Source organism: Pichia kudriavzevii, chromosome 1 (genome assembly GCF_003054445.1).
Source record: "Pichia kudriavzevii chromosome 1, complete sequence".
Taxonomy (NCBI): Eukaryota; Fungi; Ascomycota; class Pichiomycetes; order Pichiales; family Pichiaceae; genus Pichia; species Pichia kudriavzevii.
Window position 1 is genome coordinate 264,022 of NC_042506.1, and position 22,791 is coordinate 286,812.

The following is a 22,791-nucleotide window of genomic DNA, read 5'->3' on the forward strand; positions in this document are numbered from 1 at the left end:
TGTAGAGATAATGTAAATCTATAAAAATAAATTGGCATTACATTTTTTTAATTATAATAATTAGCTCATAGACCAGATTGCTGCTTTGCTGTTTGGAGTAAATTGGATAGAACCATAACGACGGTCATCGGACCTACCCCGCCAGGAACAGGGGTGATTTTGGATGCAACTTGAGAACATGTTTCATAGTCGACATCGCCAACCATCCGTTGACCCGACTTTTTTGATTCGTCCCGTATGTAGTTGGTACCAACATCGATAATGACGCATCCAGGTTTAACGTCGTCGCCGTGGATGAAACCAGCCTTACCAACAGCAGAAACGATGATGTCGGCGTTCTTCAAGAAAAACTTAAACTGTTCTGGTGTAGACTTGGAGTGCAAAGTTGTAACGGTTGCACCTCTCTTCTCCAGCAACTTACCCATTGGACCACCCACAATATCAGATCTACCGCAAACAACTGCGTTTTTGCCTTCCAATTGAACATTTTCATGTTCTAACATATACATAATACCCTTGGGGGTACATGGAACTAGCTTTAGTTTTGAGTTTTTCTTGAACACAGCAGCAATATTCAGCTCGGAAAACCCATCAACATCCTTCTCGACTTTGACGGCGTTTGTTATTGCCTCCTCATCCAGTTGGTCAGGCAATGGCAACTGGACCAAGATACCATGAACAGATACATCGTTATTTAGACCCTCCAGTTTCTCCAACATTTCCTTCTGAGAAATTCCAGCATCATACTTGACTAGCTCCCCTTCAATCCCCGCATCTGCACATGACTTCAACTTCATCCGCACGTAGGTAGAGGAGTCTGGACGGTCACCAACCTGAATAATGACAATTTTTGGCTGAAACCTAGGATGGGCGATCTTCAAAGTGGTGATCTCCTCTTGAATCTTTGCTCTTAGTTCTGCTGAAATTGCCTTCCCATCTATCTTATCCGCAACCATTGTCTGTATATGTCGGTACCTTTGCCGTGTCTTCTTTTCGTTATCTTCTTTGTATAACGACCTTCTTCATCACATGCAATCAACTCCTTCACGAAATAAAAAAAATTAAAAAATTAAAAAAAAAATTCAACTTTACCTTAATTCCCCAAACGCACTCTCATCTTAATAATTGTTTCGCGGATTATGTGAAGAAGAGGAAATGAGATGGGAGTTCAAGAAACACAGTCAACTTTAAAGGAGGTAAACACTGAGCCTTTTGAAGAAAGATATAACTTGTACTATATCCATTTCCTGTAGAATCTGTCAAGCATTAGAAGAGCGTCTTGCTTTGTTATTTAGGTTCCCTCTGGAATTTGTTTTGTTTTAGCCAAATAGCTAGATCAAACTTACAGTTTCCCCCAACAATAAAGGAAACTGATAAGTTCTAATTGGGTGAAGTCACAAATAATCTTGTCAAACCCCCAAAACTGATCAGAATTGATGCATTCAGTTGAGAAACAGCTTAAGCAATCACCAATAGCAAATGTCTAATGGTGATATTGCCATTGTGATAGTTGCAGGGAGTGTCTCTTGGAGCTATAAAAAAAAAGAAAAAAAAAAGAAACCTCCCAAAGCTAAAAATATTTTCTTTTGCTTTGCTTTGTCCGAGAAGATGGATTTATGTTTCAAGAAGTTGCATCAATTGGCGTTTGCAAAATCAAAGGAGTCTCCCGTATTGTTCTTTGGATACGCCTACATGAAAAAAAAAAGTTAAAGATTTCTGGTAAAGTAGTAAATAACTCTTGCGTATATACGACATCATGGCCAGGGTAGGTATCTGAACTAATAGCGTATACATACATCACGAGAAATATAAACTTCAGTTCACTCTTTTTCCCCTCCATTCTATGACTGACGGTCCGTTTACAGATGGGGCTCTAAATGAAAATTGCCTCATGTTGTCCCAATCGGGAAAATAATATGCACCTAGAATTTCGGTTCCGAAAAGAAACAACTTCCATAGGCGGCCGTCCCGCATTAGAGTCCTAAAGCTAATCTTAGTGGGGCTAACCGCCCTGCATAGAGTCTGTTCTCTTCCTGCCCAACTTTAAACAACTATACATGGTCACATGAAGGTGTGGACATCGTTACCATTTGTGAGAGATCCCATGCAAGGTATTACTTCCGCAGAAAACGGCAAGTGTGGGCTTGGGCGAGAATGCGAACTTGAGCAGGATGGTGATTGTAATTACGACTATGACTACGACGATGAAGACACCAAAGAAACCAAACAAGCAGATAACAATGGAGATTTAGTTAGAGAATCTCTAAAGAATCAGCCAGGGGATAACTGGGAACTTGAAAAATACCGTTCTATAGATGAAGATGATCATACCATATTGACGCATCGTGAACGTGTTGTCATGGCGTTGACCTTATCACTCATTGGTCTTTGTTCGGCTATGTCTATGCCTATCTATTGGACGGCCCTTACAGAACTAGAGCGTGAGTTCCATACCACTGAAAGCAAAATCAATTACACTGTGACTGCATACCTCTGTTTCCAAGCGGTTGCACCTGTTTTCGTCTCTTCATTCTCTGATATCTGGGGCAGGCGACCAGTCATTCTTGTTTGTATAACGGCGGGTCTTTGCACCAATGTTGGGTTGGCTGTTTCTAGGACCTACTGGTTGATTGTCTTTCTCCGTTGTGTTTTGGCATCTTCTTTGGCACCGTTAGTAAGTATAACAGCTGCTTCAGTTGGTGACTTCACGACCAGGAGAAACAGGGGCAGTTTGACTGGATTGACAACAGGTTTCACATTAATAGGACAAGGTATAGCTCCTTTCTTAGGTGCCGTTATGGACACCGCTTGGGGGTGGCCTGCAATTTTCTGGTTCTCCGCCGCCTTTAATGGTACAATACTGTTGCTATCGTTTGTCTTGGTTCCTGAAACGCATCGTGGTTATGTCGGGAATTTGGGCATCAAACCCAAGTCTTTCATCCATTACAGTCCCTATCTCTTGTATTTGGGGAGCAGATTGGAACCTTATGATGAAAATAAAGTAGCTAAAAGAAATCACAAGTATCAACCTTGGAAGCCGTTGATGTTGTCCTATAAACCCGATATTTTGTCTATCTTGCTGCCATGTTCTATTCTATTTGCTTTATGGACTATATCTCAAACCACATTATCTGTTCATTTCAGTAAGGTTTATCATATGCGCGTTATCATCATTGGAGTCTGCTTCTTTGCACCTGGTATGGCCTCTATTTTTGGAACTGTGATCTCGGGAAGAGTTTTGGATTATCTTTATCGGAAAAGGAAAGCTGTATACGATGCAACATACAAAGATTTGGCACCTCAAGACAGATCACCGTTTAATATAGTCAAAGTCAGACTGCTGACTATTCCTTTTGCCGGGTTGTTTGCTGCGATGGCTTCAATTGTTTTTGGGTGGTGTATGGATAAACACACCAACATAGCGCCAATTTTAATCATGAGTTTTCTCATCACTTTTTTTGTTATGTTCCCACTAAATACTGCTGTTACTGTCTTGATTGACATGTATCCTCAAATTGCAGGTGGTGCAACAGCTTTAAACAACCTGTTCCGTTGTGGTATGAGTGCTATCTTTGTTTCATGTCTAAATATGATGGAAGATAAAATGACAGTCGGCGGCACCTACACCTTTATGGCTGCAATTTCACTACTATTTCTTACGGTAGTTTTGAGGTTAATCATTGGAAATGAGGATACAATTACCAAACCTAAAAATTTATCTGAAGATTAGTGTCATTCAACCAGATCTTTTTTTTTTTTTTGTCAAATTACCTTAACTTGTTAACTAGCCACATATCGATTGGAGAGAAGAGGGGAGGAGGCAGAGTTCAGAATCATCATATTTATTCTACCGACTTCAACTATTTGAGAACGTGGGTCCTTCAAACTTGAGAAAACAGAAACATCTCTTAAACGATATATAGCTTTGAGATGGACCTAATTACCTTCTTCCAGTGGATGCTCTAAGAAAAGATAACGACTTCAGGGTTACAGCGTGGCTAAAAATCGACCCTAGATTATTTTTAAATTATTCCGAGATGTCACATTATACCAGTTTCCCAGATAGTTTAGAGAAATTCCGGAAATTTTTTCGCACTTATCCGATGGGTGGGCTACGGAAGTATTTTTTCCGAAACAATTATTAAGATCATCCCATCAGAAAAGGGCCCTTTAGATATACATATATTTATATTGAAGTACACCCACTTGTGATAAAACATCGGGTACTATGAGGCTTGCTTAATCCTTCCATTACCTTTTCCCAACGACAATGGAAAATCATGTCTATCTCATCTTTTGATCAAAGCACGCTAACTACTCTATCATCTGATGACAATCATAATGTGGCACCACCACAACAATTCAATACTCTACGTGCACCAAAAACACACCCTATATACGATGAAGATGTCACCGACGATAATTCGTTGGTTGAAAAATATGAGTCAGATGAAGACCTTGATGACTTGCAGAAATATATCTCTATAAAGGAAGATGAGCGCACAATACTGACACACCGTGAGCGGACCGTCATGGCATTGACATTATCAGTAATTGGTCTATGCTCGGCTATGTCTATGCCTATCTATTGGACGGCCCTTACAGAACTAGAGCGTGAGTTCCATACCACTGAAAGCAAAATCAATTACACTGTGACTGCGTACCTCTGTTTCCAAGCGGTTGCACCTGTTTTCGTCTCTTCATTCTCTGATATCTGGGGCAGACGCCCTGTGATGATGGGCTGCCTTATTGGAGGTATTTGCACTAATGTTGGAATAGCTGTTTCTAGAACCTACTGGTTGATTGTGTTTCTCCGTTGTGTTTTGGCGTCTTTTTTGGCACCATTGGTGAGTATAACGACAGCATCCGTTGGTGACTTCACAACCAGGAGGAACAGGGGCAGTTTGACTAGTCTGACAGCAGGTTTCACGTTGATTGGACAAGGATTTGCACCATTTATTGGTGCCGTTATGGATACTGCTTGGGGTTGGCCTGCAATTTTCTGGTTCTCTGCTGCATTCAATGGTTTAATCTTACTAATTCTATTTTTCTTGGCCCCCGAAACACATCGTGGTTATGTTGGGGATTTAAGTGTCAGACCTAAGCATTTCATTCATAGAAGCCCATACTTGATCTATTTAGGTGATAGAATAAAACCATATGATAAAAGTAAAGTTGAAAAAAGAATCCATAAGTACCAACCATGGAAACCGTTGATGTTGACCTATAAGTTCAATATTTTGTCTATTTTAGTTCCATGCTCTATTTTATTTGCTCTGTGGACTATATCACAAACTACACTATCTGTTCACTTAAGTAAAGATTACCACAAATCTGTGATTATCATAGGTCTTTGTTTTTTTGCCCCAGGGTTTGCATGCATTTTGGGAACACTTACAGAAGGTAAGATTCTTGACTATTTATACAAAACAAAAAAAGCTGTTCACGACGAGACTTATAAAGACGTCCATCCAAAGAAGAAACCACCATTTAACATTCTTAAAGTTAGACTACTGACCATTCCTTTTGCTGGCTTATTTATTGCGATAGCTTCAATTGTTTTTGGATGGTGTATGGACAAGCACACCAGTATTGCACCAATTTTAGTCATGAGTTTTCTCATCACGTTTTTTGCAATGTTTCCTTTAAACATTGCTGCTACAGTTTTAGTTGATATGTACCCACAATTTTCGGGTGGTGCAACAGCTTTAAACAACCTTTTTCGTTGTGGTATGAGTGCTATCTTTGTTTCATGTCTAAACATGATGGAAGATAAAATGACAGTCGGCGGCACCTACACCTTTATGGCTGCAATTTCATTACTTTTCATTTTCTTAATCTTGAACTTGATCCATAGGAGTGAAAAAATATCGGCCAATGCCGCCCTTAGTTCAAAAGTTTAGTTGTATATGCCTAATCACCCTCAAGCATTATATACATTTATAGATCTTTTCTACGCTTTGAAAACATAGCTTTGCTTTTTTTGGCCTCTCGTGTTGATTGTTTACATGATATTTGTGTTTGAATTCCAAATTCCCTCAATGGGAATTCATTTTAGCAAGGGCGAGAAATACTGAACTTAAAATGCTGCTTCAACAGGTTTGTTAACTTTACCCGCCTGAATTTTCATCCTCTTCCCTCATTTATTTCACTTTATCCATATTAGGAATGTCTCTGTTACGTTTCCTGAGTATTTTTGTTGGCTTGTTTGCAGTGTTATTATCAACATTTAAATTTGGCTCTTTTATGGATACTTCAACGACAATCAACGAGTCTACACGTTTGCAAAATTATTACGTAGAGAAGCAGCTCTCCTATTTGCACGATAACATGAATAATATAAACATGAATACACAGGATACTCTAGATCTAGACGGAAAAGGTCTAGAAAGAAGTGATGAAGTCTTTAGACTACTGACATTTAACACCTGGGGCTTAAAATATGTTTCAAAGTTTAGGAGAGAAAGATTAACAGCAATTGCAGAACGGTTAGCGGGACTCAAAAATAACGAGTTCCCCAGTTACAATAGTGATGGGGATAATGATGACTATGATATTGTTGCACTACAAGAAATTTGGACAAAGGAGGATTGGGATTACATAGATCGAATCTGTGCATCTAAATTCCCATTTCGTAGGTGGTTTTCATCAGGTATATTATCAGGGCCCGGTTTAGCAATATTATCCAAATATCCTATAAAGAAAACATCATTATATAGATTTCCAGTTAATGGTCGACCTTCTGCTTTTTTTAGAGGCGACTGGTATGTTGGAAAAAGTGTGGCAGTAACGATTTTGAAGTTGAACAACGGCTCCACTATTGCCTTGTTGAACTCGCACATGCATGCGCCATATGCAAAGTCCGGAGATGCAGCCTATGAAACCCATAGGGCATGCCAAGCATGGGAAATTGCCAATATAGTAAATGATCTTAAAAGTGCTGGACATGCAGTTATTTTAGTTGGAGATCTAAATTCTAGACCTGGATCTATACCTTATGAAATATTGCAAAAAGAAGCGGGATTGGCTGATAGTTGGGAGGTTATAAATGGAGAAACAGATCTAGAATTGGTTAAGGCAATGCAACCATGGGAGCAAATAGTAAGGGCTGCCACTACTTGTGATTCGATTTTGAATACCTGGAGAGCTGATAGAAACCCTGACGAAGCATGCCGTTTGGACTATGCCTTAATTGATAAGAACCTATTGCATCCGGTTGAAGCTAGTGTCAAATTCACAGAAAAAATTCCAAATGTTGGCTCTTATTCTGATCATTTTGCCTATTCCGTGAACTTGCGACTGAATAAAGAACCATTGAGTAAAATAACTGCAACTGAGTGTCCCAATAATGGCTTGCTAGGACTGTATCTTAAATTTAGGAACCTAGTAAACAACTACATTCAAACGACTTTAGAATGGCAAAGACAGTGGAGGTTATGGCATTTCGTCCTCTCTATGTTTATCGCTATAGCCTTCATTCCAGTAATTATAGTGGTTTCTTATCGTGCACCATGGTCTTCGGTCCTTTTCTACTTTTTTGGATGTATCATCTTCTCTACTGGTCTAGTCAATGGTATGATCTCGTTTTTGTTTGGGCGTTATGAGCTTCGAAATCTACGTGAAGTTATCTTTGAAATTGATGACCGTACAAATTTCCTTAAACATGTCATCCAATGCTGACCTGCTGTCAATCTGTATCTATTGTACCGATATTTATATCCTTAACTCACACTTGTAACAGACTATTTAATCAATGTCCCCCTAAGACTTGAGATCCCTAATTACATGGTTGTGCATGAGATGAAAGTCTTTCCCAATCTGTGGAATCCCCACATTTTTACGAAAGAGCGCAAGGGGGCTCGGTGGATAAGAGTGAGAATATGCACCAAGTTAATTATTGTTGGACTTGCCAGTTTTGTCCTTTTTTGCCCTTAATAAACTTGTTGACAAAGGGTGGTGTTGAAGGCAATCGACAAATAACAATTCTGTCTATCATCGATACCACTGTTAGGGGTTTGAACTATAATGGAAGAGACAAACATCAGAGCCTCAGGCAAAATGCTGAATAAAGATGAGACCAAACTGGCGGATAGACTAGCCAAAACTGACTCACAGTTGTACAAAATAAAAAGCCCCATACAATTGCCTATCAAATATGCCCTACCAGCACGTAAACTTTTTGTTAATGCTATTGATCTGACCAGAGATATCAGTGCTGGTTTTGAAGGAAAAACTAGAAATAGTTCTGGAGATATCCCCCACAGCGAAAAGAAGACCTCAAAGGCAAAAGACGGAGAATATAATGGAAGTGAGACAAACGTACTAGGGTCTGATGATGAGTACATTGCAGATGATGATTATATTCTCAAAGATTCTTATAAAAGCTGGAGCCCTTTGAGAAAGTACAAATCACCATTGGCTGATTTGGGCTTAGGTGATGATGTGAAGAAGGTAGGTGCTTCATCACAGTGGCTTCTTCGAAAGTCTGTGCATCCTATTAAGACAGCTGGAAAAGTAGTTGTGAAACCTCTTCCAAAACCAAAGGGTAAACTTATTGACGGAAACAAAAGTATCGATGGCATCTCCAAGAGCTTTGCTGGCTATCTGGCAACTGCTAGTATGTATGCTGGATTTCAAGACATTGAAAATGAAAGCAGAGAAATGGAAACGAATACAACGGAGCCAGATGGCTCATCTATAGGAAACAGTGAAGCTTCTCCTAGTGTTCAAGGTGGGAACTCAGAAGATGGATGCAGTCAACACCAGTTACTAGACCATGTCGCCTCTAAAATAAATGAAGTTGTTACCCTTAAGGATAATGATTCGAATATCGATCAATTGGAATCCATTGTTTCGGATGATGGTAGTTCCGTATGTTACTCGAAGTCTGACTCCACTATTCCAATACCCACATTTAAAGACGAAACTATAAGGGAGAAAGAACCCGTTAAGCCTCGTCGGAACCTGTCAGTTTTTGAACTTTCAGTTGTTAAGAGGGTAACTTATGGTGCAGGCACTGATGGGGATGCAGACTTTCTGGTTAAACGGGCAGAGGCTATCACTGAGAAGCTGAAGAATGTCTTTGGCATTAATGATAACGAAGAATTTCTGGGCGACTATCCGTGCTGGCTAATGGGAGATGTTTTATTACAAGGTCACCTATATACCACCACTTACAATATCTTGTTTTTTGCATTTTTGCCTAAAAAGAGAAAAGATGCTGAAATTAAAAGTGGTGCTCTCTCGATAGCTTCCTTTCATTCTCTAAGACTTCATAGAAAGTGGGTAATTATCAGAGAGAATACATTTTCCATTTATTCATCTCCAACCGAATTGTACTTTCCAGAGCTAGTTATTGACCTGAGAACCGCTCTGCGAGCAGAAGTATATGGGAACTCAAAAACTGGAGATCCTTTAACTCCTGTATGGATCAGGATTGTTACCGAAAATAGAACACATTGGTTCCAAGCTGAAAACCATGATGTGGCTAGGTCTTGGGTAACTACTTTGAAAAAACAAATATTCTCCTCTAGAAACAAAGGTGACCAGGTTGCCATCAAAATTCCCTTGCAAAATTTAGTTGATATTGAGTTAACTTCAATAGTAGGTGTAGCAAAGAACTTGAGAATCAAGGTTATTGAAAACAACGAATCTTTTGCTATTGACGATTACTATCTTATGTTTTTTTCTGATGGTGAGAGAGCAATTAGAGATATCAAACAAGCCGTTGAGAATGCAGGTGTACAAGTATGCACGGATATTGACCAAGAAACTTTAGATTATTCAGATCTTATTAAATCTAAAATGGAATTATTAAAACATTCTGCTTCTGCAGTGGAGTCTACTAACTTCAAACCTAAAAAGAGAAACGGGATATTAAAAGGCATCAAGTCCGCTTTATTATCTTCAGATGAAGAGAGTGAAGTGGATACTGATACTGACTATGTTGATGATGATGATGCTAATGATGATGATGATGACAACAACAACAACAACAACGAAGCATCGATTCTGGAACCAGATTCAAGCGATAACATCACCAAAGTAGAAGGTCTTGGTAAACTATCTAGAAGGTTTATACCTTCGAGGTTCCAAAGTAGGGCTAAATCCAACGACACTAAATCTACTATACATCCGTTGCAAGATGAAAGAATGAATAATGATAGCAAACTAGCTGAATGGGGGGATGATGATGAGGTCACAGAAAGAAAATGGTCCCTGAAGTCAATGGTTCAGAATGTCACATCATTTGGACATGGTCTAATTTTTGCAGGACCACCCACGCATTATTTAGAAAGTGAATTGGCCCTTGAAGGTGGAGATACGTATTTCCTGAACAACAAAAAATCAAGAGATCAAGCCCAAAAGAGATTTATCAAAAGGTTTTCTTTAAGTGGTACTGAAAAGTTGGTATCTACTTATCACCTATATTTAATGAAAGGCTTACCAAGTTACGGAAAACTGTATATTGGTACTCAAAATGTATGCTTTAGATCTACTGTTGTTGGTTCGAATACTGTTATGATCCTTCCTTTTACCGACATTGAAAACATTCATAAGGAAAGTGGATTTAGGTTTGGTTATTGTGGTTTGGTTATTGTTATCAGAGGGCATGAAGAACTGTTTTTTGAATTTTCAGCTAATGAGTATAGGGATGACTGTGAACTTCAATTACTAAAACAGCTTGACATATTTAAAAACTATTCAAGTGGGACTGGATCTCCCGATTGCAGTTTTGAGTCAGAGAATTCTTGTATCAGCTCTGCAAAGCTTAAAATGTTCGAGAATAAGTTGAATGAAGGAATGGGTGTCAGTGTGCCAATTATTATTGAGGATCACCCAATTGACAAGTTACAATTGAAATCGATGAAAGTCTATAGATTTACGTTGTTGACTATTGGTTCAAGAGGTGACGTTCAACCGTATATTGCTTTAGGGAAATCTTTATTAGAGGAAGGCCATAAGGTCAAGATTGTTACTCACGAAGAGTTTAAAGATTGGATTTTGAATCATGGTATCGAATTTGGTGCTATTGCTGGCGATCCTTCAGAACTAATGGCACTGATGGTTTCTAACCCATCAATCAATTATTCCTTTATAAAAGAAGCCAGATCTAAATTCCGAGCATGGATTGACGATTTATTGCTTTCTTCATGGAATGCTTGCCAAGATGCAGACGTTTTGATTGAGTCGCCTTCATCTATAAGTGGAATTCATATTGCAGAAAAGTTACAAATCCCTTATTTTAGAGCATTTACAATGCCATGGACAAGAACGAGGGCTTACCCTCATGCCTTCTTAGTTCCAGATCAAAAGCTAGGTGGATCCTATAATTATATGACACATGTTGCTTTTGAAAATGGTTATTGGAGAGGTACAAGCTACCAGGTGAACAAGTGGAGGGTCAAAACTTTAGGCTTGCCAAAGACAAACTTGAATGCCATGCATCAAAATAGTGTTCCGTTTTTGTACAATATATCTCCAGTGGTATTTCCACCTTCTGTAGATTTTCCGGAATGGGTAAAGGTGACGGGCTATTGGTTTCTTGATGAAAAAACTGATTATACACCACCCGAAGCCCTCATTGCTTTCATTAAAAAAGCCAGAGATGATAACAAAAAGCTGGTGTATATTGGGTTTGGCTCAATTGTTGTTGAGGATCCAACAGAGCTGACGCGTGCAGTGGTAGAAGCTGTGCTGGCAAGTGATGTTCGTTGTATTTTAAACAAAGGCTGGTCAGAGAGACTGGGTTCCAAAAACAGTAAGGAGATTGAAATGGAGCTACCTCGTGAAATCTATAATTCTGGTAATATTCCTCATGATTGGCTTTTTACCCAAATTGATGCGGCGGTTCATCATGGGGGTTCCGGTACTACTGGTGCATCGTTGAGATTTGGATTACCCACTATTGTTAAACCATTTTTCGGAGACCAAAAGTTTTATGCAGGAAGAGTGGAAGATCTTGGCTGTGGTGTCTCCCTCAAATCTCTGGATAGCAAGGCTCTTTCTAAGGCTATAAGAGAAGTCACTACGAATAGTAGAATCATTGATCGTGCCAAAGCTGTAGGAGAGTTGATAAGGTCTGAAAACGGAGTCAAAACAGCAATTGATAACATTTATGTCTTAATGGAATATGCTAAAAGGTTAAGTATTGCAAAGCATAAACATGGGGATGATGTTGATGACGAGAGGGAAGATGAAAATGTAGAAATGGACGGTTCCTGGCTACTGGTCTAAGAGACATCACCATTTCTCTTTAACTTCATCTCAAATTCTATTTTTCTGATTTTTTCAATTAATATCCGGCTAGCGTTATTTATAGATGTGTATAAAAAATGTACATGCTTACACAACCTGGGATGAAAGCTTTGTTGAAAAGTTAAATCGTTTTGTTGAAAAATCTTAAGATAGCTATGATCTTAGTCTGTCATAAATTACTCCATTCCATTACCATTGAGCGACATCTTCGGCCTCGCCAAAGACACTTTCCTTAACTTCATCTATTGTGTCATTCCAATCTTCAAAGTTACCCTCTCTGCACATTATCTCCTTCAAGTTTTCACGTTCAAACGTGAGCAAAAGCTCATTGATTTCATTGAATTCCAAAAGAAATGCGTCATGGCCTTCTGGGGAATCAATTTTTACTAGTCTTGCATTGGGCATATTTTTAGCAATGAATATCTGTTCACTCAGAGTAAACAAAGCATCAGAACTTATTCCCACTATTAATGCCGGCTGTTTCCTAGATTGCAATGATATTGCCGTGTCATTGTTATACTCAGGCCTATCACGACCAACATCATGTGTGTCCAACTTCCTGGTGATTGCAATATAGCAATTAGCGTCGAAACGAGACACAAATTTATTTGCTTGGTATCGGAGGTAGGACTGCGCTGAAAAATAGTGCTGGGGTAATCTACGAGAGCGTGATCGTGGTTTGGTTGACATTGAAGCAGAATCACTCGCTATTTTTGATGACAAAGTTGAGCCGTTGGTTTCTTCTATGCTTGTGCTTGAAAGGAAAGAACTTGATCGACTCGACCTGTATGATTCAAACGATTTTTTCCTGCTGGCACCTTCATTGTGTATCTTCCAGTTCACTTCTCTTTCGTGCTGTTCGTTTTCATCTTCAACAGCAGATGTTTGTTCCTTATCTTTTAAAGATAAATTAGCAACATTGGGCAGATTTGTTGTACTTTTTAATCTTTGCTTTTCACTTGGAGCTTCTCTCCCGAATCTTGATTCAAAAGAATTCCTTGACCTATAGGTCAATAAAGCAGACATTCTTGCTGCTCCTAACCCGGTATTTGGCGGATCCCCCAGTGGATAATAACCATCGTCATATTTTGGGTCATTGTATATGCATTGGCGTTGAGCTTCACCCCAAGAAATGCACCACGCAGAGTGTTTTGCACTAGTCGCCAAAGCAACCAAATTTTTCACAAACTTTCCCCCGTCCACAAACGTCCATTCTAATGCTAACATACCACCCATTGAACCTCCAATACAAATAGCACATTCCTTCACCCCCAAAGAATCCAAAACCATTTTATGGATTCGAACGTCGTCTCTAACTGTGCATAATGGGAATTCTGGGCCATATCTCTCTTCCCCATATTCGTAATCTGTAGTCATCGGAGATGCAGAACCATAGGGAGAGCCTAAGGAATTGAGGCAAATAATGAAAAACCTGGTTGGATCAAAAGCTTTGCCTCTACCAAACAATGGCCCCCACCAATCGGCTGCGTCTGCTGATCCTGTCAATGCATGGCATATTATCATACAATTATTACCTTGATCGTTCAATTTACCCCATGACTTATATGCAACAGGAACTTTATACAGAATATCACCACATTCTAATTCAAACTCTGGTATTTCAACTATTGTTTGGCCTTGGACGATCTTGCTGAACGGATTCTCTGGCTGGGAATCCACAACCTTGTATCCCATTATTTCAAAGTATCTTTAACTAAATTCCCACTATAGTTCAACCTTTTAGGAAATTTTCTCTCATCAATAGATAAACTTTCATAGATATGCTCAACTTTCCTTCCCGCAAACATATATAAATGAAATTTGAGACGAATGTGAACTCGCTGACTCAGTAATTTCTAGAAATTGAAGAAATTGACGTGGAATGCGAAAATCCCAAAAGAAGAGCTGCTGAAAAGATATCAGCAAAATTTATGCACGTATGTATATCAGGGTTTAGTTTGACACGTTCAAACTGAAACGCTTACTCACAGGGACCTAAATCTGCTTAAAGGGGAATGAAGGATGTACAATTAGGAAGGACCACTGTTAAAGGCGGGTTGTTTACACAGGATGTTGAGAAAAAACTGGAACAGATGTACGATTCCCACAACTTTGTAAATAGAATCGATGTGGTGGTGAAAAAGGCTGAATTGGAAAGTGCTGGTGCAGATTATATGAAGTCAATAACATGTGAAAGCATAGAATTCATGGCGAACCTTTTCCAGCTGCTCAAATATATACTTGCGTTTGAACCTATCGAGAGACAATATTTCAAACTGATTTCCACAGATACAGACATAATGGATGAAAATAGCATATGTATTCATCGGGGGAAACTAACTTTGAAGCTGAAGAAGGAGTCATACTTAAAATCTGGATTTCAATTTAAACTATCGACTGCTTCACGCGGCAACAGAAATGTTGTCAGCCAAATGTACATTCATACCTTTGATTTGGTCAACTTTGAGGAAAATATAAAAAAAAACATCCAAAACTATGTGCGTCTGTTATGGTTTGCGGAGAATATAGATTCTAAGAATTACGTGTATAATCTAACATGTGAGTCGGACGGATTCGATTACCAAAACTCTATTTTAACTTTAGAAAACATGAATATCGAGGCTCAGCTGAAAAAAGCTACAATCACAACGAAAATAATGATAGATTGCGTTTTTCCAAATCTTGATATTGTCCAAAATGAGGAACAACTACAAGATATTGCTGAGTGGATAACTTTAAGCTCTATAGGTGGCACGGTACAGCAGTACAGGGATGTTGACCCGTACATTTCATCCTACTTTGCGAGACTAGATGCAAAGGATTCGGTGGATTTGGCTGTGATGACAATGGAGGAAACTTTGATAACGTCAGCTTTACATGCTAAAATAATGCAACATTTGATAAATAACTTTAGTTGGTTTGCATTTGGTTCATATGGAGTCAAAAATGTAACAAAGGCTTATGAAAACAGCGGAGAGCATATCATCGCTGATGATGGGTCAAATGATATTCTGTTGTTTTTCAGTGAAGGGAGCTATGCGGTTTGGGATACCACAGATGGTGGTGATCCTCATATTTTATGAGCCTAAATTTATATATGTACAACTAAAAAAACGGTTAACCAAAACTTATCTAAATAACTAGTTCAGTAAATTGGGGAATTAACCAGAAAAAGCAAATCAACTTCTTCCTACAGAATCGAGCTCTCCGGTGACAGTTTTACCTTCTACGGTATCTGCTTCTTCCTCGTTCAACTCAGCCTCAGTGTTATCCCCTTTAGGAGACTTATTTAATAGTTTGTTGAGCTCGCTTTGTTTATCCTTGATCATATCACTGAAGTCTCCGTCAGCGACTATGACACCATGTTGGGAAAACACAATCACCCTGTTACTAGTTTGAATGGTACTTAGTCTATGGGCAATAGATATCGTGGTCAACCCAGCTTGGTGTCTCAATTCTAGCGTTTTTTTGATGGCTTCCTCTGAATGTGCATCCAACGCTGAGGTGGCCTCGTCAAGCACCAGTATATTCGGTCCCAATAATATCTCCCCATCATCACCAACCAACTCTAAGTCTTTCAAATGATCAATGACACATTCAGAAACCTTTGAACCCAATAGTAGAGTTCTTGCTAACGCAATCCTTTGCTTTTGACCCCCGCTTAATTGCGCTCCCTTCGGACCAATAATTGTATTTAACTTGTCGGGGAAGTTGTCAATAAAACTTGAACAGTTTGCTAGTTGACATACTTTTGCAATGTCGCTTTCGCTAGCATCCCTTTTACCATAAGTGATATTTTCTCTCAATGTACCTGAGAAAAGCATTGGTTCTTGTTGTACAATTCCAACTTGTTCTCTGAAATTGGCCAAGCTTAATTCCGTAATATCGTTACCGTTAACAATTATTTTACCGCTATTTGGCTCATAATATCTGAGCAATAGTTGAGTCACTGTACTCTTACCGCATCCAGATGGACCAACTAGACAAACATGATCACCTTTCTTTAGAGTCAAATTCAATTTATTGAAAACTTGGTGATTTTTTCTAGTCGGATAATGAAAATCAATGTCTTTGAAAACAATATCGCCATCAGCAGAGGCCTTTTTTCCAGCATGAGGATCAATATCGGGTTGTAATTTTAGTAATTCGAAAACTCTTTCTGATGCCCCAACACCTTTCATCAATTCTGAATAAAAGTTTGAAAGCGAATAGACACTTGAAGCACTATAAATAGTGTACATTAAGTATGAGGAAAGCTCACCTAAAGTCAGGTCACCTTGTCGTACCATCCATACACCAACAGAAAGTAAATAAATTAAAAACGTATTTCCTATGAAACCATTTGCAGAGTAAAAATATCCATTCAACCTGCCCTCATGAACGGATAATTTATACAATTTTGTGACCTCTTTCTTAAACTTGGAGACTTCGTATCCCTCATTGTTGAAACTTTGGATTGTTTTTACAAAATTGAATTGCTCCTCTGAAATTTTGGTCAAAGCGCCTAATTGTGTTTGGATTTCTTTGGAAACTTTCTTGACTCTTCTACCAAATACCAGAGCAATAAATGCCAAAACAGGAAATATCAACAGCATGTAGCCGGTCAACTTTGCAGAAATTGCGAGCATCATGGTGAAACCGACTATTCCACTAATAGTCGATCTTAAACCATCGGAAACGTTCTGAGTTACGGAACGAGTCACAATGGTTGAATCATTGACCAAACGAGAAATCAAATCTCCGGTTTTGTATTTGTCCCAGAATTTAGATGATTGAAGGAAGATATTTCTCTCGATATCTACACGTAACCTGGCCATTATTCTCTCACCAACTTTTCTAAGAAGAACTATTCTACCGAAGTTTGCTAGGGAACCAACTGCAAAAATGCAAATCAACGATCCGTAGAATACGTTTGTAGGGACTTGATATGATAAGATCTGGATGGAATCTGATAGTGGAGAGCCAATAGCTCCCAAAGTATCGGTTTCCTCGATTTTTGCAGTGTCAATAATCTTACCCATAATGGAAGGAAATAACATACTGACAGAAGAACTAATGATTAGGCACGAGGTCGCAAATGCTAGGATCTTCCATTCATTTCTAAGTAGTTTTAGTAACTCCAAAACTTCCTTGACTGACCCTTTCTTGGTTATTTTTTGTGGTTTGTCAGAAGTCTTCTCCAAACGTGACTGCTGTGATTTTTCACTCGTAGATTCATACCTAATGGCAACTTGGTTAAACCCAACGCTTCGCTTTAATGCTGTTTTTTTAAAATTGTCTATAATATAAGGTCTATTGAAACCTGTAGAGAAACTCATGTTAGAAGACAAAGCCACCAATCGACCTTGAAGGGATCTTGTTATGGTCCTATTCCTAGTCAATGGTAGTGAACCTTTCAGCATTTTCACATTGACCCCTGCCCTTGCTTGCAGGCCAAGAAGACTCATAGTAGACTATAAATACTGGAAAAAGAAGGATGTACAGGTTACTGAATCTTTCTATGCTTCCAGCGGTGATAACGGACAACTTATTATAGTGGATGTTCTCGTATTTCCAGTTGTGGCTACACGGAATGAAAAACCTCGGTGTCTGATACAGTCTCTGTTTTTTTTTTTTACGCATTCACATTACGTGCCACCATTAGAAGCATACTAAATCATAGGGTATATTGTCTGCCTCAACTCCAGGACCAATCGGGTCAACCAAGTTAACTGCTTGTCCAGGGTCTAAAAAATTTGTTATAAGGAGATAAACATTCTATGGTAATCGTGACTGAAGAGGTAAATAAAACAGTCCAAGTCTCTATAAAAACTCAGGATAATTGTTTATGAACGAGTGACAGTAGTTGTGGGAAAATAATATCGGAACTATTACCTGAAACTACATGATAAACACCCTTCTGTTCATAATACTCTCTAATTGGTTCCAATTCAGAGAAATATTTATCTAATCTAACCTTGAAGGTTTCCGGGTTGTCATCTGGTCTCTTGTATAGCGGTTCACCAGTAATATCATCTTTAAAAGGTACTTTTGGTGGATTATATTGTAGGTTATATACCCTACCTGAAGAATGGACCCATCTGTTTGCAATTCTATCTAAGATTATCTCAGGTGGAACATTCAACTCAACAACAAAGTTGATCTCTGCATTATGGGGACGCAAAACTGGCTCTAAAGCCTGTGCTTGACCTACTGTTCTTGGGAAACCATCAAACAAAAAGGAGGTTTTGCCATCCAACCAGTTGTTTTTGTTCAATTCATTCTGGACTAGGGACGCCATAAAAGAATCTGGAAGCAACTGGCCTTTAGCAATTGAATCTTTTGCGATTTCTCCTATCTTTGAGTTAGCTGCTATTTCCCTTCTTAACACATCCCCTGTGGACAGTGAATGGATTTGCGGAAACTTGGACAATAATCTAGATGTTAGGGTGCCTTTTCCAGATCCAGGTGCACCCATAATTACCATCCTTAGAGACTTTGAAGTAGATGACATTTTTGGATGTTTGTGCCTGTGTCTATATGGAGGGAAAGTGTTCTGATACTTATATATGAAAAAAACTACAATAACGGAGCTCTGTGGGGTCTAAATAAACAAATCTCTGATCCTCACTTCTAGATATACCCATTTTTCATCCCAAATTAGATTACATTATTTTCTAGTAGAATAATTACCATTGTGTAATTGCTTTATTAAGTATAATCAACTCAATAGCAAACTGCTTGTTATATTCGTAACCTGCAAATAGAAAGGATAGCATAGATTAAAAGAGTTCTAGGCATACAAAAAGAATCTTAGCAGGGTAAAAAATTACGTCACAGACAGGATTCGAACCTGCGCAGGCAAAGCCCACCGCCTTAGCAGGGCGGCTCCTTAACCACTCGGACACTGGGACGAGTACATACACAAATACGTTGCTGGTGGTACTTACTTTAGAATCTCATTTTGGCCTACTTATATCTTATATATTCTATATTTCTATTCTCTGAGACCATTTATGGGATGTTTCCTCTTTATATAGTTATTGTTTGATCTAAAAAAAATACTCTGAGGGTTTTAGTTACCCTCTAGAGCATTTGCCTAACCTTCTGCGATCTTCTTCAACCTTCCATACGATTAACCAAATTAGGAAATAGAGAGATAGTCCTCTATTTGATCTCTTACATATACTGAAGGGGATATTACAAAATGTGTTGCAAACGAAGAAAGTGCCAGTTGATAGACGATAAAATACTGATGTTAAGGTTTCGATTTTAGAATAGGGGAGTTAAAAAGGGTCAAGTATCCAGAGTAGGAAGCATAGAGAGTCAGTCCCGTTGATCACGTAGAGCATAGCCATAGAGAAACCGTCGGAGACACTGTCATTGACATAAATTAACTATTATTTATCAATGAACTATGACAGAACTTGTATAGTAAAAAAATGAAAACCTAACACGTAATACGCTCATACAGAAATCTGATTTACATAAAAGGGTAGCAACTGTGATTAATTATAGGTTGCAGGCGGGAAATATATAAGACAAACAATATTCTGTAATATAGAATTGATATAGCTGATATGGCTCCTAATCGAGAGAAAGCGGAGAAGACGGAGTAAGAGAAAAATCTGTTTTTACTACTACTACGACTAACTGTTATCACGCCCATTGCGTACTTACTGGTACGTGTATTATATTTATAATTATCATTGCCATAAACGATATTAAAGCTATTGAAAAGATTAGTGATTAATCCTAAAAAACTTCAACCGTCGAAACATCCTAAATTAGGATATAGCTTTGACAGAGCACTCATGAACCTGTTATCCTTCAAGGAAGCATAAGTGGCCGAGCGGTCTAAGGCGACAGACTCAAGTTCTGTTACTCGTAAGAGTGCGCAGGTTCGAACCCTGTCTTATGCATTCCTATCTTTTGCGGGCTTAGCTCAGTGGGAGAGCGCCAGACTGAAGATCTGGAGGCCCTGTGTTCGATCCACAGAGCTCGCATTAATTTTTTTAAACAGCATTGGTTTTTATTTTGTTCGGGAGATGAAGAGGAAGTCATGACTTCAGGTTTTCAACTGTTGTTGGTGACGCCCGTTTCCTTGTAGCTGTTATCCATTGTGATGTTTTGAGAATTTTTGTTTTCTTTACATTTGGGAATAAAATAAGGGAATAAATAAAGGATAATGATATATATATGGGAATATATAAATAAATATAAGGTCGTTAAAACGTTATGAGTGTTTTTTATTTTAAAGAAAAAATATTGGGAAGGGACACAAACTAGACGTGGGCATCAAGCTTAAGCCTTGTTTAAGTTTTCAACTAATTCCTTGTACTTTTGAGTGGAGAAGGACTTTGGTCTTTCAATGGCCATACCTAAACCTCTGTCAATGATCAATTGAGGTAAGACACCAAATGCTCTAGCAACACCAAACAAGACAGTGTAGTAAGATTCTTGGGTCAAGCCGTAATATTGTAACAAGATACCAGAGTGGGAGTCGACATTAGGCCATGGGTTCTTGGTCTTACCTTGTTCAGCGAGAACCTTTGGAGCAACTTCGTAAATGTTGGAGACCAACTTGAACATGTCGTAATCTGGCATGTGCTTTAGAGCAAATTCTCTTTGAGCGGTATATCTTGGATCGGTCTTTCTTAAAACTGCATGACCATAACCTGGAACAACTCTACCAGCGTTCAAGGTCTTCCACAAGTATTCTTCGATTTTTTCCTTGTTGAAAATGTCATCACCTAATTCCTTCTTCATACCAACTAACCATTCCAAAACTTCTTGGTTAGCTCTACCATGTAGTGGACCTGCTAAACCATTCATACCTGCCGCCAAGGACAAGTATGGAGAAGATAAAGCAGAACCAACCAAATGGGTGGTATGAGCAGAGACATTACCACCTTCATGATCGGAATGGATAGACAAGTATAATCTCATCAATTCAACAAATTCCTTATTATCACCAAAACCTAACATGTTGGCAAAGTTATGGGAGTAATCAAGAGAAGCATTGACAGGAGCAACCTTACCATCCTTAAAGACATTTCTGTAAATCTTTGCAGCAACATTAGGTAATTTTGCCAACAAGTCAATGGAATCTTCATAAGTGTATTTCCAGTATTCCTTCTTATTGACACCATCAGCATAAGCCTTCGCGAATTTGGATTCTGATTCTAAAGCATTGATTGCAATAGAGAATTGGGCCATTGGGTGTAAAGTTGTTGGACAAGTATCCAACAAGTCTTCAACATGCTTTGGTAAAGCAGATCTAGAAGCCAATTCAGCAGAGAATGCCTTAGTTTGAGCAAGAGTTGGGACTTCACCAGTTAATAATAACCAGAATAAAGCTTCTGGTAATGGTTCACTACTACCTTCAGCCTTTGGCAATTCCTTTTGAATATCTGGAATAGTCTTACCTCTGAATCTGATACCTTCAACAGGGTCCAAAACAGAACCTTCCCAAACTAAACCCTTGATACCTCTCATACCACCGTATGCTTGTTCAAGGAGAACTTCGCCAATAACGGTCTTACCGTGCTTTGACTTCAACTCCTTGACTTCTGCCTGCCAGCCAGGTAACAATTCAGCAAATCTTTCCTTTAAGGTTGGTTCAGCAGTAGAGTAGGCTCTAGTTGCGGATCTTGCGAAATTTCTAAGAGACATGATTATAAAAAATTGGATTTATTGTTTCTTGCTTTTCCTTAAATGGAGACAGAACAATTCAAAACAAATTAAAAGAAACAAGAAAGGCAAAGAGAAGAAAAAGAGACAACAACAACAACAATTATAAGAGAATGACAATCCAACATCCAAGGAGGAAGATGAGAGATTAAATCCACCACGAGAGGAATTGCAGGAATTGCAGGGGGGGGGGGAAGCACTTCCAGATAAGGAATTTTTCAAACATATAGTAAACCTCCATTTTTGTACATAGTTGACGTTTCTCTCTTAGGTAAATGCTAACAGTGTCATGCCGAGGACGGGTCATGGGAAAAAGACAATGGGTAATGCGACTCTCTCCCGTGTGAGGATGGCCTCTTTCGGAATTTCCACGGTGAGTGACTGTGTAGGGGGGGGGGGGAAGAAGGAGAAGGGGAAGGGGAAGCAATTGTCGGATCCGAGAAGTCGCGACACGGACAAGTCGTCAAGAGTAGGCCAAAAGTCGTTGCTGGTATTTTTTTTACCATGGTGTTTCTGAAAAAAAAATAAAAAAAATAAAAAGGCCGCGTAGGGTTTGTATTTTAAAACTGTTTTAGGAAAACGGGACGACGACGCGACGCGACGGTGGAGGAGTGTAGGTTTCTGGGGGGGGGGGGGAAAAAAGATATCGATATCGATATCGATGTCGACGCGACGGTGTAGTGCGTATGAGGGTGGGTTTCCCCCTTTTTGGCAGTTGTGAGAAAGAAAGAAGGGGCAACCACAACATGGGATGGAATTATTACAATTGATGTTGCGCTGAGCATTTCTAATAGGGATGAATCTAATGTGGTTGTACAATTGCATAAAGGGCTAGATAAAGAGTCAGATAAAGATCCAGAT

At 38.9% G+C, this 22,791-nt stretch overlaps 11 protein-coding genes and 3 non-coding genes across 14 annotated transcripts; 7 read left to right on the top strand and 7 right to left on the bottom strand.

Moving 5' to 3' along the window:
• Positions 1 to 65: 65 nt before the first annotated feature.
• Positions 66 to 956, bottom strand: C5L36_0A01240 (uncharacterized protein; the record flags this gene model as incomplete). Its single annotated transcript, XM_029463135.1, has 1 exon — positions 66 to 956. One exon carries the CDS (start codon positions 954 to 956, stop codon positions 66 to 68), a length of 891 nt encoding a protein of 296 aa, XP_029318995.1.
• Positions 957 to 2,065: 1,109 nt separating this feature from the next.
• Positions 2,066 to 3,730, top strand: C5L36_0A01250 (uncharacterized protein; the record flags this gene model as incomplete). Its single annotated transcript, XM_029463136.1, has 1 exon — positions 2,066 to 3,730. The coding sequence occupies one exon, from the start codon at positions 2,066 to 2,068 to the stop codon at positions 3,728 to 3,730; it is 1,665 nt and encodes a 554-aa protein (XP_029318996.1).
• Positions 3,731 to 4,280: 550 nt separating this feature from the next.
• On the top strand, positions 4,281 to 5,903 carry C5L36_0A01260 (uncharacterized protein; the record flags this gene model as incomplete). Its single annotated transcript, XM_029463137.1, has 1 exon — positions 4,281 to 5,903. One exon carries the CDS (start codon positions 4,281 to 4,283, stop codon positions 5,901 to 5,903), a length of 1,623 nt encoding a protein of 540 aa, XP_029318997.1.
• Positions 5,904 to 6,168: 265 nt separating this feature from the next.
• On the top strand, positions 6,169 to 7,680 carry C5L36_0A01270 (uncharacterized protein; the record flags this gene model as incomplete). Its single annotated transcript, XM_029463138.1, has 1 exon — positions 6,169 to 7,680. The coding sequence occupies one exon, from the start codon at positions 6,169 to 6,171 to the stop codon at positions 7,678 to 7,680; it is 1,512 nt and encodes a 503-aa protein (XP_029318998.1).
• A 345-nt stretch (positions 7,681 to 8,025) lies between these two features.
• C5L36_0A01280 (uncharacterized protein) lies at positions 8,026 to 12,237 on the top strand (the record flags this gene model as incomplete). The annotated part of the gene is made up of 1 exon (XM_029463139.1): positions 8,026 to 12,237. The coding sequence occupies one exon, from the start codon at positions 8,026 to 8,028 to the stop codon at positions 12,235 to 12,237; it is 4,212 nt and encodes a 1,403-aa protein (XP_029318999.1).
• A 210-nt stretch (positions 12,238 to 12,447) lies between these two features.
• C5L36_0A01290 (uncharacterized protein) lies at positions 12,448 to 13,953 on the bottom strand (the record flags this gene model as incomplete). Its single annotated transcript, XM_029463140.1, has 1 exon — positions 12,448 to 13,953. One exon carries the CDS (start codon positions 13,951 to 13,953, stop codon positions 12,448 to 12,450), a length of 1,506 nt encoding a protein of 501 aa, XP_029319000.1.
• Positions 13,954 to 14,273: 320 nt separating this feature from the next.
• Positions 14,274 to 15,341, top strand: C5L36_0A01300 (uncharacterized protein; the record flags this gene model as incomplete). Its single annotated transcript, XM_029463141.1, has 1 exon — positions 14,274 to 15,341. One exon carries the CDS (start codon positions 14,274 to 14,276, stop codon positions 15,339 to 15,341), a length of 1,068 nt encoding a protein of 355 aa, XP_029319001.1.
• A 96-nt stretch (positions 15,342 to 15,437) lies between these two features.
• Positions 15,438 to 17,705, bottom strand: C5L36_0A01310 (uncharacterized protein; the record flags this gene model as incomplete). The annotated part of the gene is made up of 1 exon (XM_029463142.1): positions 15,438 to 17,705. One exon carries the CDS (start codon positions 17,703 to 17,705, stop codon positions 15,438 to 15,440), a length of 2,268 nt encoding a protein of 755 aa, XP_029319002.1.
• Positions 17,706 to 18,070: 365 nt separating this feature from the next.
• C5L36_0A01320 (uncharacterized protein) lies at positions 18,071 to 18,751 on the bottom strand (the record flags this gene model as incomplete). Its single annotated transcript, XM_029463143.1, has 1 exon — positions 18,071 to 18,751. One exon carries the CDS (start codon positions 18,749 to 18,751, stop codon positions 18,071 to 18,073), a length of 681 nt encoding a protein of 226 aa, XP_029319003.1.
• Positions 18,752 to 19,069: 318 nt separating this feature from the next.
• On the bottom strand, positions 19,070 to 19,151 carry C5L36_0Atrna2S. The gene has a single exon. It is a non-coding gene; the product is annotated as a tRNA-Ser (tRNA).
• A 924-nt stretch (positions 19,152 to 20,075) lies between these two features.
• Positions 20,076 to 20,159, top strand: C5L36_0Atrna1L. The gene has a single exon. It is a non-coding gene; the product is annotated as a tRNA-Leu (tRNA).
• A 12-nt stretch (positions 20,160 to 20,171) lies between these two features.
• Positions 20,172 to 20,243, top strand: C5L36_0Atrna1F. The gene has a single exon. It is a non-coding gene; the product is annotated as a tRNA-Phe (tRNA).
• Positions 20,244 to 20,541: 298 nt separating this feature from the next.
• On the bottom strand, positions 20,542 to 21,912 carry C5L36_0A01330 (uncharacterized protein; the record flags this gene model as incomplete). The annotated part of the gene is made up of 1 exon (XM_029463144.1): positions 20,542 to 21,912. The coding sequence occupies one exon, from the start codon at positions 21,910 to 21,912 to the stop codon at positions 20,542 to 20,544; it is 1,371 nt and encodes a 456-aa protein (XP_029319004.1).
• A 321-nt stretch (positions 21,913 to 22,233) lies between these two features.
• Positions 22,234 to 22,755, bottom strand: C5L36_0A01340 (uncharacterized protein; the record flags this gene model as incomplete). Its single annotated transcript, XM_029463145.1, has 1 exon — positions 22,234 to 22,755. One exon carries the CDS (start codon positions 22,753 to 22,755, stop codon positions 22,234 to 22,236), a length of 522 nt encoding a protein of 173 aa, XP_029319005.1.
• Positions 22,756 to 22,791: the final 36 nt, after the last annotated feature.